The sequence below is a fragment of the Arachis ipaensis genome, chromosome B4 (genome assembly GCF_059453495.1).
Source record: "Arachis ipaensis isolate K30076 ecotype BB chromosome B4, ASM5945349v1, whole genome shotgun sequence".
In the NCBI taxonomy this organism is placed as follows: Eukaryota; Viridiplantae; Streptophyta; class Magnoliopsida; order Fabales; family Fabaceae; genus Arachis; species Arachis ipaensis.
This window is the reverse complement of record NC_142439.1, coordinates 56947021-56965418: the sequence shown is the minus strand read 5'-3', so window position 1 is coordinate 56965418 and position 18398 is coordinate 56947021. Positions and strand designations below refer to the sequence as shown.

The window sequence follows — 18398 nt, the reverse complement described above, 5'->3', positions numbered from 1 at the left end:
ATTTTTTCATTATTCTTTTTTTTCTGATAATCTTGCACACTCATTTTGAGAAACTATCAAAAAGCCAAGCAGGTGCAGATTTTTTCTTCGGTTGAGCTGGAATAGAATCATCCCGAGGTTAGTTAGGATTGAAGGAAGCTCTGTTTTCAGTTAAACGCCTACCGACTTGATCTGCCTTAAGTCATTCACCAACTCTATCTTCCTTGATATTGTTTTGGGCAGAATCATCAATAAAAAATTGGCAGTTCTTAGATTCATGTTCCAATTTTGTACAATAAGTACAGAACACACCTATATGTTCATAGCGTACTCCAATTTTCAGCATTTTCTGATTAAGATCAAGCAATTTCAGTGTATCACTCACTTTTTTATCACCGTTCAGTTCCACTTTAGCCTTCACTATGCATGTATCTTTGCCTCTAACTTCAAATAGAGCAACATCTTCAATTTCACCAAGTCTCCCACCCAATTTTCGACCAACCTCAAGCGTTTTGTATTGTTCAAGCAATCTCCAAAATTGTGCCCATACAGGAAAAAAAGAGATGTGATTATGCTCCATGTTTATTGACTGCTTCCATCTGCGAACATGAATAACATAATTCTTGAATAACCAAGGCGAACCCCTCTCAATTCGAGTCACATCAGAGTCATTCTCAAAGAAAAATTAAAACTGGTTCCTGAATTTTTTGACTACTTTGAATCCTTCTGGTTTATTCCATATTGCATAGAGAGCTCCTTCCATGGTACCTACGAAAAAGATCCGATCCAAAAAAATTCTTCCAGACAGGCTCCGTGTGTAGGCTTGAATTCCTTCCGAAATATCTTCATAAGCTAAAACGATCAAATCATCCTCTTGATCACTATCAATTATATGAGGGTTTTGAGTCTCTGATTTGTTATTCATGGTGTATAAAAAATCAGAATTGGTATTTAATGATTCCAGAGAGAAATAAGATATATGGAATGGGTGAATTAGAAAATGGAATGAATTAAAAGAGAAATGAATTGGGAGAAAAAACGAAAATTAGGGAACTAAGTGGGAAAGAAATTAAGAGAAGAAAGTAGAAGATGATAGAAAAGACTTTGACCAAGAAAAGACTTTGATCAAGAAAAGACAAAAAAAGGCGTAACCATGGAGGCGGCGCAGTGAAATTCTGACAAAGCGTGGACGAACTCATGGGGTGCTAGATGAGGAGTACGTACTCCCGCTTTTCAAATCTAATAGATTATTTAGTCTGTTAAAGTAGTTGCATGCTAAAAAATTAAAATATTAGATTAATGTAGATACTCTCGTTTTTCAAATTATTATAAATTCAAGTTATTTACACTGTAAACGAGATAAGTAATAGTCACCCAAAAAAAAACGAGATAAGTAATAAGATACAAAAATATAAATTGCGTTCAAATTATATAGAGTGAATACCCCACTTAGTCCCTGACAATTATCTCGAAAGGACAATGAGGTCCCAAGAAAAAAAACACCCAATCCAACCCCTAATATCTTTTTTAGGACTGATTAGTCCCTGTGCAAAAAAAAAAAAAAAAACAACATTAACTTTTTTTTGGCACAGGAGTTTCGTTGTCCTTTTAAAATAATTGTCAGGGACCGGGTTGGGTTTTTTTTTTATTAAGGGCCTCGTTGTCTTTTGAGGTAATTGTCAGGAGATATTTTGGATTTTATTCAATTATTATATATTGATAAATAAAATATTTAAAATATTTGTTTAAAAAAAAATGATAACTTACCTTATTCCTACAACGATTTTGAAATCCTCTTCAAGTGATCTATGTATATACTTCTGGAAATCAAATTTGGCTTCACTTCCTGGTGCCAAATGTGCCTAGAATAATCACACATGTTCTATTATATTATATACTTGGAAGCCCTTTTAAGTTAAAGGAAAAAAAGATAGTATCTTTCTTTTTTAATTACAAACTCACCATGATAAATCCATGTCGTAATGCTACATAGTCAGCTTTAGTAACTGATCCGTAAAATTGTCTAAAGAAGCTCACCTAAATTCAGCAAAATAAGAAAGAAATTCATTTGTCGGTGTAACTTAAAGCAACTCTAATGCTCATTTTCATTTTAATTTTATTTTGAGTCTTATAAATAACAATTTAATTAAGAATTATTTAAATAAGTTTTTGAAGTCTTTAAAACTAAACACTTTAATTCCTTAGATTTCAAAATATATAAAATAATCTTTTAACATTTAGTTTTGTTAGACAACACAGTTTTTTCCATTAGTTACTAACGGTATGCTGACGTAAAATATTGACTCGCATATATAGTTATTAAGTGTCTACGTGTATAATTTGGACAAATTAATTCCAAAAATAAAATACAATATTTCAAAGTAGTATCTTTTTTTTTTAATTATAAACTTCTAATGCTTTGCAACACTTGAAAAAAAAAGTCTTGGCAAATTAAGTATTTTATTCATGTTTTTTAAAAATTTTAGATTTTTCTGGTTATAAAATTATATAAAATAGACTTTCAGTTAAAACTATTTGTGCCACTACAATTAATAGTTATATAAAAAAATATTTTTTCACTTATAAATATTTTTCTATGTTTATTTGATGCCAATATATTAGGAGTTTAGATATAGAGTACTACTACACATACAAGTCTTTTTGGCATAGAAATCATACAAGCCATTTACATAAATTGTGCGTGTCACGTTGTTCCTCTTTGTATCCTGCGTTCCTCTTCCTCCTCCTCCTCCTCTTCCTTCATTTTCTCATTCTTTGCGTTTCTCCTCTTTTTTTTTCGCATGTTTCATATTCATCGTCGCTTTTTTATTACTGTTGTTGTTGCTGCATTTGTTTCTCCTCCTCTTTCTATTGATTTTGTAACATTATGAATTTTTTTTCTTCTTTGTTTGATTTTTCCTCCCAAAATGAATTATAAGAATATGAAACAAGAAGATGAAGAAGAAGAAGAAGCAGAAGATCAGGAGGAGGAAGAGGAAGAGTTTTGAACTATGTAGAACTTATAAGCCCACATACACCGAAAATTCTTAAACAATACACTCCAATATCTTCGTGTTACACCCAAAATATTTTTTTTGTGTTACACCCAAATTTGCTGCAAATACAGAAAAATATTTCTTCTAATGCTGCATTTTTTCTTCTTCTTCTTCTTCTTTTTTTCCTTATTTCTTTCTTTGTTTTAGTTGAATGAATATAAGTTCATCCTCTTCCAAGTAATTTTGCAGCATTATATGTTTCTTCTTCTTCTTTGTTTGATTTTTTTGTTTTTATTCTTGATAAAAGAGTACAACAAGAAGAAACTCGAGAAGGTAAAATAAAAAGAAAAATATGAATAACAAAAAAAGAAGAAGAAGATGGTGATGATGAAAAAAAGAAGAAGAAGTAGCAGAAGATAAGGAGGAGGAAGAGGAAGAGTTTTGAATTATGCAGAACTTATTAGCACATATATATTGAAAATTCTTAAACAATACACTCGAATATCTTCGTGTTACACCCAAATATCTTCGATTTACACCCAAATTTGCTGCAAATACAGAAAAATATTTTCTCTATTGCTGCATTTTTTTCTTCTTTTTTTCCTTATTTATTTTTTTCTTTTAATTGAATGAATGTAAGTTCATCATCTTCCAAATAATTTTGCAGTATTATGTGTTTCTTCTTCTTCTTTGTTTAATTTTTTTGTTTTTATTCTTGTTAACAGAGTACAACAAGAAGAAACTCGAGAAGATAAAAAAAAGATGAATACGAAAAAAAAGATGATAATGATGATGATGAAAAAAAGAAGAGAAGAAGCGGCAGAAGATAAGAAGGAGGGAGAATAAGAGTTTTGAATTATGCAGAACTTATCAGCACACATACACCAAAAATTCTTAAACAATACACCCAAATATCTTCGTTTTACATCCAAATATCTTCGTGTTACACCCAAATTTGCTGAAATACAGAAAAATATTTTTTTTAATGCAGAACTTTTACATTACATTCAATTCAATCCATCAACGATGAAACATTATTCACCTACAAAATCATAAACTAACAACGAAAAAATTAAGTAGAATTGAATCATACCTCAACCACTTAATTGGATTCAAAACAATAATCAATTTCATTTTGGTTCAATTGACAATCTGAACTTGAATTATTCATTATCTTCAACAACGAGAAAACTAATGATTGAGGAGAAGGAGGAAAAGGAATGAAGAGAAGAAATTCCAATGAAAAAAAGAGGAAGAGGAGGAGGTGGTGTTGGTAACGACGAAAGCGACAGAGAAAAATAACGACGAAGAAGAAGGTGTAGCAAGAAGAAGAAGAAAAAGAACGTGCGGTAATACCACGAAGAGGAACGTGCGCGCGTGAATATAAATGACTTGTATAGACTTGTATAAAAATATGACTTGTATGTAGAGAATAATTATTAGATATATAAATAATGAGCTTTATAATGCAACAACTTCTTTGATTTAGTTGTTATTATTATAGTTTTTAAATCACTTCGATGTAAGTATCATAGATTAATGATTAAATAATATTTTCATATCACATTTTAGTGTTAGTGAATAAAATTTATCTTTTAATATATATTTTATTTTTTTGTATTCTTTATTTATTATATATTCTTTTATAATATTTTATTATTCTGATTAATAAAAATATTATAAGACATTGACTTTTGAAAAAGATTAAGAATATTCGAAGGAATTGTTTTGGAATTTTAAAAATTTTTAAGAATTATTTTGAGATTTTTCAAAATTTTCCGGGACTATTTTGTATTTTACCTTGGAGACTAATTTGTCTAGCTTGCACACGTGGACACTTAATGACTATGTGTGTAAGTTAACATTCTATATCAGCAAGTTACCCTTAATGACTAATAGATGAAGATTGTATTGCCTAACAAAATTAAACGTTAAAAATTATTTTTTATATTTTAAAATCTGAGAGACTAAAGTATTCGATTTCAAAAACTTCATGAACTAATAATTTTGGTAATTACTCTATTAAATTTTATATTACTTTTAGAGTATATATTCAAATCGGTTCCTAAAGAATTTTGCGTTAGACGATTTCGTCTCTAAAATAGTTTTATTACATTGAAGTTCATGAACTTTACAAAAGTAAGACATATAAGCCTCTACCTTAGTCAGATTCATTATTTTCACTTAGACAAATAGATCGTTAAAAGTGTGACGGAAGAAACTATATGTTTTACGTTTATAAAGTTCAAAGAACTCAACGTAATAAAATTTTCTTGTAAACAAAAATATCAATATAAAATATTTTAAAGACCTATTTAAATATATACTTACTTTTAATTATTATTCCATCAACATAAAAATAGAAAAAAGAGTTTATTTGTTGACATTTAGAGTCACTTAGAACAACTCTAATATTAATTTTTATTTTTATTTTATTTAGATCTCAATAATAATAATTTAATTAAATTTTATATTAATTATCTTATTAATATAATTATATAAATATATTTTTTTAATATTTTATTAAGATGATACAATCTTTTTAAAGTTAGATTAATTTTATTTTATTTATTAATTTCAATATTAAATCAGTTTATTTTTTATAAATATAAAAAATAATACTCCAAAAATATTTCATAATAATTGTTCTTATAGCAAACTAATTCTAACCACCCAAGATTCAGAACTCGCGTATAGCTTATTTGTTAATCTGGCAATAATAACCCAGTTTAAAAAATTTAAGTAAATGATTAATGTATAATAATTGTGAACTTACAATCCATAAGGAAACTGACGTCCGACTCCATGCACTCAAGTGTCTTCGTCCAAATGTTGTGTCCCTTGCAAACCTGAACCTTTCAGGATCTGCATTTCAGATTTAAAATAAAGTTGAGCCATCTGATTCGTCTATGTATAAACGATTGAAAGTAAAAATAATAGACATACTCCCATTGATCCTATCATTTTTAGTTTCGCAGAAAGAAAATTAATCTCTAAATAAAAAAAAAATTAATTATCCTGCAGACTTTATAATTTTTTTTAATTGAATTCTTATACTTTTTTAATTAAATTTTTATACTATTTAATTTTTTTTAATTAAATCTCTACTATTACAAAAACATTTGAAATATCTGAATATTCGGTTAAAAATTTTAATATTCTAAAATTAAGGATACTAAACTTAATTGAGGACACCTGAATACTTTTTTAAATTTTAAAAATCACCCTTTTTTTTCAATCTTCAATGGTTCTTCTCTCGATCGTGAGTTCTGGTTCTTCTTCTCCTCCATCGTTGTTCTGCCTTCCGTTAGTGTCGTTGTTCTGCCATCCACCATTGTGATTGTCTACTTTTCCTTCGTGGAGGCACTGCCTTGGTATCGCCACACCAGCTATTTTGCAAACCTTCGTTTCCATTTTCCCCTTCACGACGGCACCATCCTCGGTGTAGTTTGTAACAGTCCAGACCACCCGCTAGCACGATATTGTCTGCTTTGGCACACAAGGCCTCACGGTGTTGCTTTTGACGATAGGGATGATGGCCAAAGCCCCCCACACTCACTCGTCAAAACGCGTCATGCTAGGGAGAGGTATCCACACCCTTATAAGGCATGCTTCGTTCCCCTCTCCAACCGATGTGGGCCTTACAATCCACCCCCCTAAGGGAGCCCAGCGCCCTCGCTGGCACATCGATCCGGGTTCTGGCTCTGATACCATCTGTAACAGCCCAGACCATCCGCTAGCACGATATTGTCCGCTTTGGCACACAAGGCCTCACGGTTTTGCATTTGACGATAGGGATGATGGCCAAAGCCCCCCACACTCACTCGTCAAAATGCGTCATGCTAGGGAGAGGTATCCACACCCTTATAAGGCATGCTTCGTTCCCCTCTCCAACCGATGTGGGCCTTACAAGGGGAACGAAGCATGCCTTATAAGGGTGTGGATACATCTCCCTAGCATGACGCGTTTTGACGAGTGACTGTGGGGGGCTTTGGCCATCATCCCTATCGTCAAAGGCAAAATCGTGAGGCCTTGTGTGCCAAAGCAGACAATATCGTGCTAGCGGGTGGTCTGCGCTGTTACAGATGGTATCAGAGCCGGGACCCGGATCGATGTGCCAGCGAGGGCGCTGGGCTCCCTTAGTGGGGTGGATTGTAAGGCCCACATCGGTTGGAGAGGGGAACGAAGCATGCCTTATAAGGGTGTGGATACCTCTCCCTAGCATGACGCGTTTTGACGAGTGAGTGTGGGGGGCTTCGGCTAGCATCCCTATCGTCAAAGGCAAAACCGTGAGGCCTTGTGTGCCAAAGCGGACAATATCGTGCTAGCGGGTGGTCTGGGTTGTTACATAGTTTCTGACCGTGTATTGGGCCGCCATCGTCGCGTTGGGTGGTTCTGCCTGTTACCTAGATTATTTTTTTATTAGTTTAATGTTGATGGTAATTATTTATAGTAGGAGTACATAAGGAGTATATAAGGTTAACCACTAAATATTTTTTTAGTTTTCTGTTTTCATTCATTTAAAAATTTTCAAAATGAGAAGAACTCATTTTTCTCTTTCTCTCAACTTTCACTCTTCCTCTTTCATCAAACCATTAACATCACAACTTGAATAGTTTAAGACATGAGATTTTCTTCATGGTACGGTGAGCGTGGAGAGCAATCAAGTTGTGAATCGAATTAAAAGGTTGTGAATTGCCAATAGTTGCCAATGACGTCATTTTCTTTCTTTCCTTTATTTTTCCTTCGACATTTTCTTTTCCCCTTTCTTACCACTTCCTTCAAACTCATCCAATAGAGTTTGATGAGAGGCTATTTCACAAGTTCTTTCTTGGTGAACATAATTGTTCCATATCAACGAATTGGAAGGAAGAAGAAGATCTGAATTCTTATTATTCTGTGATTCATTGATTTCTCAAAAATGGCGGACATGGTGAACAGATATCCTCGAGTGGTGGTTTTGACAACTAGAGCAATGCCAATCTCCTTCATCAATTCACGAATCTTCAATCTCAAATTTCGAAAATTAACACAAATCAATCAAACCCTTATTTTCTCCACCCTAGAGAAAATCTAGGTAGTAGAGGTCGTAGAGTTACAATGGCATGCTCTCATTGCAACAAGCAAGGCCACACAGAATATGTGTGCTATAAGAAGTATGGGTAGTCCTCCCATTTTCAGCAACGACAGCAACATAACACCACAATCAATCACGTGATCACTGAGGATCATGATGATACCATTGCATTACATTTTAATGAAGAATTATGAACATTATCACTCTAAAATCTGCACTATGGGTCATGTGACTTTCGACTTAAAATATTTTGCAAGCTTTCAAAACATTGCTCCAATCAATGTGATATTGCCAAATGGGACGAAAACTGTCAGTACCATAATTGGCATAATTACTTTCTATAAAAAAAATTTTCTCAAAAATGTTTTATACGTTCCCTCTTTTGATTTCAAATTGATCTCTATGTCAAAATTAACCTCAAACTTATATTGGCAACGGTTAATCAATAATAAGTGTGGGGAGAGACAAGATTAATCCACATCAAAGATGATTAGCATTACTAAGTATAGAGAAGGGTTATATACAATGAGTAGAGAACTAGAATTCTCTCACTTTCTCCCTCCTCCAACAAAACAAGCTTCATTGGCGGCAACTTTGACTATTACTCATCACATAACACCTTCACACACTGAGCACAACAACATTTGGCATCTTAGATTAGGACACATACCCATGCATAAACTAATTTTAATGAAGAAATATTATCCGTTTTATAGATTGTATTGCTTCAAAACTTCCTTGTAACTCATGTCATTTTGAAAAACAAAAAAAATTATCTTTTGATCTTAGTACAACTAAAATAAAAGATTATTTTGACTTTGTTTACATGAATATGTGGGGTCCCATTTCTATCCTTATTAATGAAGGACATATGTACTTTTTTACTGTGGTCGATGGTAAAAGCAGATTCACCTGAATTTTTTATGAAAATCAAATCTGAGGCATCACAATTGGTTATTAATTTTTTGAATTTTGTCAAAGTACAATTTAAAAAAATAAGTTAAGTGTATAAGAACTGACAATAGGCCAAAATTCATTCTAATATCATTTTTTATATCAACTAGAATTTTATACCAATTTTTTTGTGTAGAAACACCAGAACAAAACGAGATTGTAAAGCAAAAACACCAACACATTTTAGGTGTTGCTAGAGCACTGTTATTTCGATCAGGAATTCCATATTGTTTTTGGCAATACGCAGTTGCTCATGCTATTCACCTAATTAATAGGTTGCACAACACTAAACTGGATAATACTAGTCCTTATAAGCTTTTGTATGGTAACATACCTATCCTTTCATATTTAAGAGTATTTGGTTCTCTTGCATATGCCTCCACATTAATAAATTCAAGAACAAAATTAGATTCAAGAGCTAGGAAAATAACTTTTTTCGGTTTTAAATTTAGAACAAAGGGTTTTCGTCATATTGATTTAAAATCAAAAGAAATTTTTATATCTAGAAGTATAACCTTCTATGAAACTCACTTTCCATTTTCACATTCCACCAGCACTGACATTCCTATAGCACCCACTCGTACTTCACAATGTATTGATCTTTCTCAATATGATACACTTGATAAACCGCTATTTTACGGTTTATCTTGTGCTTAATTCAGTAGATTTTACCCATTATTCTCACACTTATTCATAAAAGTCGCATGTTTTACATTTTCCTTCCTAATTTTGTGCTATGATTGAAAACATGCTTCTTTGGCCTTAAATTAGATATTTTTAATCCTCTCTTATTACCATTCGATGTTGTGATATGTTTGTTGAGTGTTTTCAGGGTTTATAGGGCAGGAATGGCTTAAAGGATAAAGAGGAAGCATGCAAAAGTGGAAGGAACACAAGAAATTGAAGGAATTGCAAAGCTGTCAAGTCTGACCTCTTCGTATTAAATCGATCATAACTTGAGCTACAGAGGTCCGAATGAGACGGTTCTAGTTGTGTTGAAAAGCTAACATCCGGGGCTTCGAAATGATATGAAATTTGCCATAGTTGCCTTACTGTTAGGCGACGCGTACGTGTGGATGATGCGGACACGTGGATACTGCGGCAGACAAGTGATGCGTACGCGTGATAGAGACACGTGCTGTACGTATCAGAAATCGCTGGGGGTAATTTCTGGGCTATTTTTGGCCCAGTTTCAAGCCCGAAAACACAGATTAGAGGCTGCAGAGTGGAGCAAAATGGGATGCATTCACTCATTCACACTTTCATACACAATTTTAAGTTTTAGATGTAGTTTTCTAGAGAGAGAGACTCTCTCCTGTCTCTAGGTTTTAGGATTTTTAGCTTTATTTCTTCTCTAATTCAGATTTCCATGTTGCTTTAATTTAGTTTCTCTTCTACATTCTATTATTCTAGTTCTTTAGTTATCTATTTCCCTTTGTGATTTCCTTATTTTGCTAATTTGGTTTATGAACTCTCATGTTAGATTCAATTTCTTATTAATGCAATTTGAGGTATTTCATGTTTATTGCTTCTTTCTTTATTTTTTGTTACTGATTGCTTGCAATTGTTAGTTTAGATTTTATTATCTCTTAGTAATTCTCCATGCTTTTATTTTGTACCTTCCAAGTGTTTGATAAAATGCTTGAGAGGATTCTAAATTAGATTTTTATGTTCTTAACTTGGATTGATTATTTAGAGACTCTTGAGTTATCAAAAGTCTTTTGTTGATTGGTAATTGAGACTTGCTAGTTAGCTTATGCATCACTAAATCTAGTCTTTGATTAGGACTTGTGAACCTAAGTTGATTTTGCTCACTTGACTTTCCTTCATTGTTAGAGGTTAACTAAGTGAAAGCAAAAGGAAATTATCATCACAAAATTGATAATGATAGTTAGGATAGGACTTCTAATTCTCTTTCCTTGTTAGGAGCTTTCTTAGTTAGTGATTTATTTTCTTGCCATTTTACCTTCTTGTTTCTTATTTCAAAAACCCAAAAATATACTTTTACATAACCAATTATAAGAACACTTACCTGCAATACCTTGAGAGACAACCCGAGATTTAAATACTTCGGTTGATTTTTATTGGGTTTGCTTGAGTGACAAACTATTTAAATTTGATTGAGGTTTAATTGTCGGTTTAGAACTATACTTGCAATGCGACTATATTTGTGAAAATCTTTACCGACGAATTTACCACTGTCAACACCATTCACACATCATGTAATCACCCACACATACCACACTCATAGATTCAAATGAACATTTCTCAAGCTCAATGCATTTACCAATTTTCTCACACATCATGCATCCATTACCATATCACATACTAACAATGCACCTACATCACAAAACTATGACATCACACATGACTGCATCACTAGAAAATATGAAAGAATCAAGAAACCGCCTACTTATTTGAAGGACTACCATTGTATGATAACCCACGTAGCTCGCACTTGCAACTTTGTCAACTCTAATTCTTTATATCATATCTCACAACACTTGTCATATGATAAACTAACCCCAAAATACAAGTCCCTTTCTCTAGCCATCACCTCAAATCTAGAACCTAACACTTATGAGGAAGCGGCTGCACATGAATATTGGAGAAAGGAAATACAAGCTGAATTGGCAACTCTAGATTAGAACAGAACTTGGTGTCTCACTAAACTCCCAAAAGGCAAGAAGGGTGTGGATTGCAAATGAATTTTTCGGGTAAAATTCAATTTTGATGGCACCATAGATAGGTACAAAACCAGGCTAGTTGCAAAAGGATTCACTCAAGTGTAAGAAGTGGCTTATGGTGATAATTTTAGTCCAGTTGTCAAAATGACTACTCTACGAGTAATGTTAGCATTAGCAACAGCAAATAAATGACATTTGAAACAGCTGGATGTCAATACTACCTTCCTTCATTGAGATTTGGATAAAGAAGTTTATATCAGGATACCACCCAGTTTAGTTGTGTCACAACTAGGTTTGATTTGTAAATTACAAAATTCTCTATATGGGCTTAAGCAAGCAAGCAGGCAATAGAACATTAAGCTCACTTAGACTCTTGTTGATGCTGGTTATAAGCAGTTTTTTAATGATCATTCCCTCATCATCAAGAAACAATCCGAAATCTTCACTATCATCCTAGTATATGTGGATGACTTAGTTTTAACCAGGGATGACATTGGCGAAATCAATTCCATTAAGAAAATTTTGGATGACAAATCAAAATAAATGATTTTGGTGATCTCAAGTACTTCTTGGGAATGAAAGTAGCACGCTCTAACTTTGGAATTCACATTTATCAGCGAAAGTACGACATGGACCTTCTCAAGGATTTTTGTTATCTAGATTGCAAGCCTCTCTCCACTCCATTTGATTATATTATGTTGTGGGATATTTGAGCTCGTTTTTGAATTGTGCAACTACTTCTCACCTACAGACTACTTTCTATGTACTCCGATGTTTAAAAGGCAGATCTGCAACTGGTCTATTCTTCTTCTCTACTTCTCATCTGCATCTCACTGGATTTACCGATGCTGAGTCGGCTACTTGTGCCGATACCCGTTGCTCTGTTTCGGTTATTGCTTCATGCTTGGGAGCTCTCTTGTTAGCTAGAAGAGTAAGAAGCAAACTACCGTTGCCAAGTCGTTTGCAGAAGCTAAATACAAGTCTTTTGCTGTTGTCACTTGTGAAGCTAGTTGATTATCTTTCTTAATGGATTTCATTGGTTTGTCGCTTTCAAAGTCTACCACTCTAGTGAAAACCAGTCATCCATTCACATTACCAATAATCTCATCTTTCATGAAAGAACTAAACACATTGAAGTAGACCATCATATTGTTCGTGAAAAATATTTGTCTGATCTCATTCATCTTATGACGGTTCATTCTAAAGACCAACTTACTGATTTTCTTACCAAAGCTCTGCCACCGGATTCTTTTTTTTCTAATGTTTCCTAACTAGGATTATTAGATTTAATTTATACAATTCTAGCTTGCGGGAGGGTGTTATATAGATTATTTTTTATTAGTTTAATACTAATGGTAATTAATTATAGTAGGAGTACATAAGAAGTATATAAGGTTAACTACCAAACATTTTTTTTAGTTTTCTGTTCTCATTCATCTAAAAGCTTTCAAAATGAGAAGAATTTAATTTTCTCATTCTCTTAACTTTCACTCTTTCTCTCTCTCTTCTAGTTCATCAAATCATTAACATCACAGCTTGAATATTTTAGGACATGAGATTTTCTTTACTGTCGCTGTGGATATTGTTGTCTTTCTCAGCCGGTTCTGTTCCCACCACGTACGATCACCAACATTCAGAGCTTGTATTTCGCATTTAGGTAGGCTGGTTCTTGAATCAGAAGTTCCAATTACAGATCTAGCATTATTGTTGTAATTTGAATTTGTGGTAGTTTTGTTGTTGAACCTAATTTGAAATTTGTATAATTGAGAATCAAAATATTTTATTCTGATTATTGAGAAATAATTCTGCGGTTGCATATTTTTTTCTGATACAATTGTTTCTTTTTTTTGCCTGCATCCAGACTGAGTTCCTGGTAAAATTAACAAAAGTGGTATTGTGCCTCTCAAAGATGGTGAAATTTAAAATTTTACATACCTTTTACTTGGCCTCAGATCTAGTATGAGTTAAACAAATACGGCGGTGTTGAAATACAATTGAACAATTTGTTAGAATACAAAAATCTATAAATGAGCTATTTTAGTAGAACTTAGTTATTTCCTCTGGTATTTGGAGGCATGATTAGGAAAGAAATCAGTTTGCGTAGTTTTTTTTTTTTTGTCTTCTTTTCATGCAGTGTCCATTTATAATTTTGAATTGTTTGTGTAAAATGTTTATTTTTTTTATTTGTCATATAAATCAAAATTTTACCGAGGTGTTATATTAGTGTTATTGCTCAAACAGAAGAAGGGTGAGGAGATGGTAATGAGAGGCAAGGGAGAGTAGTGGATGGCGATGAAGGTGAAAATTATAAATGTAGGATATACATAAATAAATAAATTTATATTTCACTAAAGTTTTTTAGATGTTTAACGTTAGCAGGGACTTAATTAAAAAGAAAAGAATATAAAAAATCAATTAAAAATTTGATAAAATTATAGAGACTTGCAGAATAATTAAACTTAAAAAAATAAATTGGATACTAGTCTTTTAAAAGTTAAGATAATTTAATTCTTCAACTATATTCATTTTTAGAAAAAAAAATGAATTTGTCTCTGTTAAAAATGTTATGGATTAATTTAAAAAATTATTAACAATTAATTGTGTATCATCTAAATAAATAGTGACCAATATGTTTTTTCTTTTAACTTATCTAAAAACATACATCATAAATCTTAATTTAGGGTAGGGTAAAGTATATTTTTTGTCCTTAAAGTTTGATAAAAGTTTTAAAAATATCCTTAAGTTTTATTTTGTTTCAATTTTGTCCCAAAAGTTTTCGATTTGCATCAAATATACCTCTGACGGCTAATTTTTCAAAAAATTTAAGATCGATTCAACAACAATTTCATAAGAACAACCTCTCAACACAAGCAAATCAAGCATAATTTTCATGCATTATTGTTATATTGGTCTTAAATTTTTTGAAAATTTAGCCTCTGAGAGTATATTTGATGCAAATCGAAAACTTTTAGGACAAAATTGAAACAAAATAAAACTTAGGGGTATTTTTAAAATTTTTAACAAACTTCAAAGACAAAAAATATACTTTACCTTTAGGTATTATTCTAAAACTAAAGTAAAACTACTAGACGTGGACAAAGATAATTGGATTCAAATGCACTATGCCTGCGGTGAAAGCGTCCCTCATTTTGAATAGACTTAAAATATATATATATATAGAACAAATTAGTTCTTAATAATTTTTTTGAGAAAATGATTTCCGATATTTTAGAATATCAAATAAACTAATTTGTGATCAACTAAGAAAGTTAAATCAACTTCGATTTTTTTTTTCTAAAAAAGAAATAATTGAGTCTTTAATTTTCTAAATAAGGAATATAACTGAGAGGTTAAATAATTCTCTAAAATTTTAATATACAAGTTAGGAGACTAATTTGTCTATTTGTTTTATCTAACACTAATTTATCTAATATTCTAAAAAGTCGAAAACTAATTTGTCAATTTTCTTTTACTAAAAACTAGTTTATTTAACAAAAAATTATCAAACAAAACTTAGAATATATATATTTTTTTATTACGAGAGACCATTTCGAAAAGAAAAAAAATGATATTTATTTATAATTTCTTCTAAGTTTTAAGAAAACAATCTTGTTACTTAACCAACAATTTTGCTAATTTTTTTATTACGAGAAAATTATGAATATTTTTATGCTTAATTTTGTCAAAAAAACGCTTTTATAATTTCTTCTAATTTTGAGAAAATACGAATTATTTTATGCTTAATTTTATCACGTGGCATTATTGCAGCGTTTTATCAGCCACGGCGTACAACGTAAACGCCGAGAGTACGGAATCGCTGGGATTCTTTGGCAACTGGCAAGTTGGTTTCACGTATAAAATTAGTCATTTAATTATTTTAATTAAATGTAGGCAATTAAAGTCAACGTTACCGTTGTAGAATTGATATTCAATTGTTTTTGTTTCGTCCTCCCATTTCTTCCATCGTCTCATCTGTTATGGATCCATTAAATCACACAATTAATTAAGTTTCTAATACCATGACTAAACGAAGGACAGAAATAAGGTCCCATGATATTCAATTTCATAGTATATGTAAGGGGAAAATAGAAGTGTACCTTGGTTCTTCCCAAAGCTAGTGTTATAATACATTGTAGTATATGAAAAATTGCCAGGACAAAAATGAATATATGGAGCTGGTGAATTCCATATGCAGAAACAAAAGCAACCTTTCCCTGGAAGATAAAGAGAAATTATTATTATTATTATTATTATTATTATTATTATTATTATTATTTTCGATTTTATAATTTTTTAAACATCCTTATAAGTTCTACTAACATAACACATGACAAATTTTAAATTATTGACTAATTAAACATTTCTCTACAAATTATATAATTAGTTTTGACTTTTTTTAATAAAAGAAAAGTTTCATAATTCATTTTTATTGGTAATTTTATTATTAATTATTTCCGGCCGGCGATAATTCATGGGCATTAACCCAATAAATAACATTAATAAGAAAGAAAACATTAGGACGGGGACTTTTTTTTTATTAATTGATCGAAGTATATAGTTTTGTTCTATAATATTTTAAAATGAATTATTCTTCACATACAAGTTATTTACACGTACAAGTTTATACAAGTCATTTATATTGTATTGTTTAAAAATTTTTGGTATATGTGTATTAATAAGTTTTGTATAATTTAAAACTCTTCCTCTTCTTTCTTGCATTATAAAAGTGAATTTTATTGAGTTAGGGTTAACTTGTATAAACTTGTATGCCAAAAAGACTTGTATGTGTAGCAGGTCTCTTTTAAAAATTCTTTAAAATTATTTAAAATATTTAATTCCATTTAATTTTACTCTCAAGATTTAGAATAATTTTTGCCAAAGAGCTAAACTTCAAATGGTATAATTTCCCATCCTCACTTAAAAATTTAGAATTTAAATCTCACCCTTAACTTAAAAAAAAAAGATTTAGATTAATTTTTCAAACATTACCCTTCTGATTTTCATTATCATCATCATCAACCTCTTTTACTCTTTTAATATTCTTACCCTTCTTCTTGGGCAAAAATTAGAATCAAAAGATTGAAGAGTAAAATTGTTAAAGGTGTTGAAACTTGCCTTTTCTGCACACTTGTCGTATCCCTTTGTAGCAAGAACACGGCGAGGTATGTGGCCTAAATACTCTAAGAGTTTTCGACGATTACCATCATCACCATCATCATCATCAGAATCTTCGTAACCAGATTTACTTTTCTTTGGGACGGCACATGGATGCCACGTTGAAGCAACATTCTTTGATATGCATATTCTAGAAATTGGATTTTGGAACACCGTGAGGAGTAGAGATATGAATCCCAACAAGATAAGCTCTGAAACAGAACATAGTAAGTTGTTAGAAAATTTTGCTTCTTTTTTTTTATAGAATTTAACATTGGAGGTGAAGTTGAAAAAAGAAAATAAAAAAATACAAGTACCTCCTTTAACCTTCTCTAATGCTTCATAAAGAGCAGTTTTGTTATTTCTTTTGAGCCACTGCAGACAATTAACGAGTAAAGTACAAATTCACAATATGATAAATTCATTATGATTATATATATATAGTTAGAACCATATCAATTTTTAACATTTACGAAATGGAAATTGACAAATTGAAACCTGTCCAAAGCTTATTTAATTACCTTTCCAATAGCATGAATAATATGTTCTATGATGATTGAAATAGCAAGCAAAACAAAGCACACAATTGCAACAGCCCAGGTTGGCGTTTCCTCCAACGTTCGCTCTTTTTCTCCACCAGCCATATTTATATAATATTTTTATTGTAAAATTTTATGAAACTTAAAAGAGAGAAAAGAATTGCAAGCAGAGGTTCAGAAGATTGGATAGATACATAGATGGATATATATAAGAAGGAACTCAAGGAAGGACATCTAACGGAACACTAGAAAGTGATTGTGTCGTGTATTTTGGTTTAGCTTAAAGAAATTAAATATATAAAGTTGGTTTGGATATTATTACTGATACAAACATATAGATAATGAAAATAGAAAGTGTTCCACGGTAGCGATAGGAAAAAAATTTGTTTTTATTTTATGGAAGATAGCATTCAAATTCAACGTAAAATTAAACAAGTTGGAATATCGTCGTATTCATGACGGTGAAATTTTCAGAGAGAGATAGATATTAAAGGAAAGAAAGAAGGTAACGCACATCAGATATTAGAGAAAGCAAGATTATATTCATTTTATTTGACAAGTTGAGAGCAATATGTTTTTGTCTGGTCAATGGAAGGAAGGAGGAAATAAACACAAGAGTGAGCGACGGGCGAAGTTCCGTACCCATGACAAGTGGACTTCTTTTTAAGTCAACAATTAATGCATTTCTTTTTTCCTGGCTGGTAGTAGAAGATAATAACGGGAGTTGAATTTTCCGCAATGGGAGCCACTTCTATAAAACTGCGAAGAACATCTTTTTACATCTTTTTATAAAGACATAGTATCTTCACCAATTAACACTTGACATGTGACAATGATTAAATTCAAATGTGGTTAATTTTTTATGGGTTTTTTTTGTTATAAAAAATTTTTGTATCTGAATCAATTAGTGATACAGTTTTACTATACATATAATTTTTTTTTGGCAAACAAGTAAAAACAAATTAACCCTGACTAAATAAGTTTTTTTTTGTCTTATTTCTTTTTTTTTTAG

The 18398-nt window shown here is 31.5% G+C and overlaps 1 protein-coding gene across 1 annotated transcript in view; it reads right to left on the bottom strand.

Annotated features, from left to right (window-relative positions):
* Positions 1-17900, bottom strand: part of LOC107637803 (MLO-like protein 6) — a 36932-nt gene extending 19032 nt beyond the window's left edge. The window contains exons 1-8 of the mRNA XM_088483901.1: positions 17369-17900; positions 17165-17222; positions 16809-17059; positions 15791-15907; positions 15605-15665; positions 5752-5840; positions 1942-2016; positions 1747-1841 (exon numbers count right to left, since the gene is read on the bottom strand). Of these exons, the coding sequence (XP_088340027.1) occupies positions 1747-1841; positions 1942-2016; positions 5752-5840; positions 15605-15665; positions 15791-15907; positions 16809-17059; positions 17165-17222; positions 17369-17491 (869 nt within the window). The 5' untranslated portion in view covers positions 17492-17900. The remainder of the gene's footprint in view (positions 1-1746; positions 1842-1941; positions 2017-5751; positions 5841-15604; positions 15666-15790; positions 15908-16808; positions 17060-17164; positions 17223-17368) is intronic.
* Between the last annotated feature and the right edge of the window lie 498 nt (positions 17901-18398).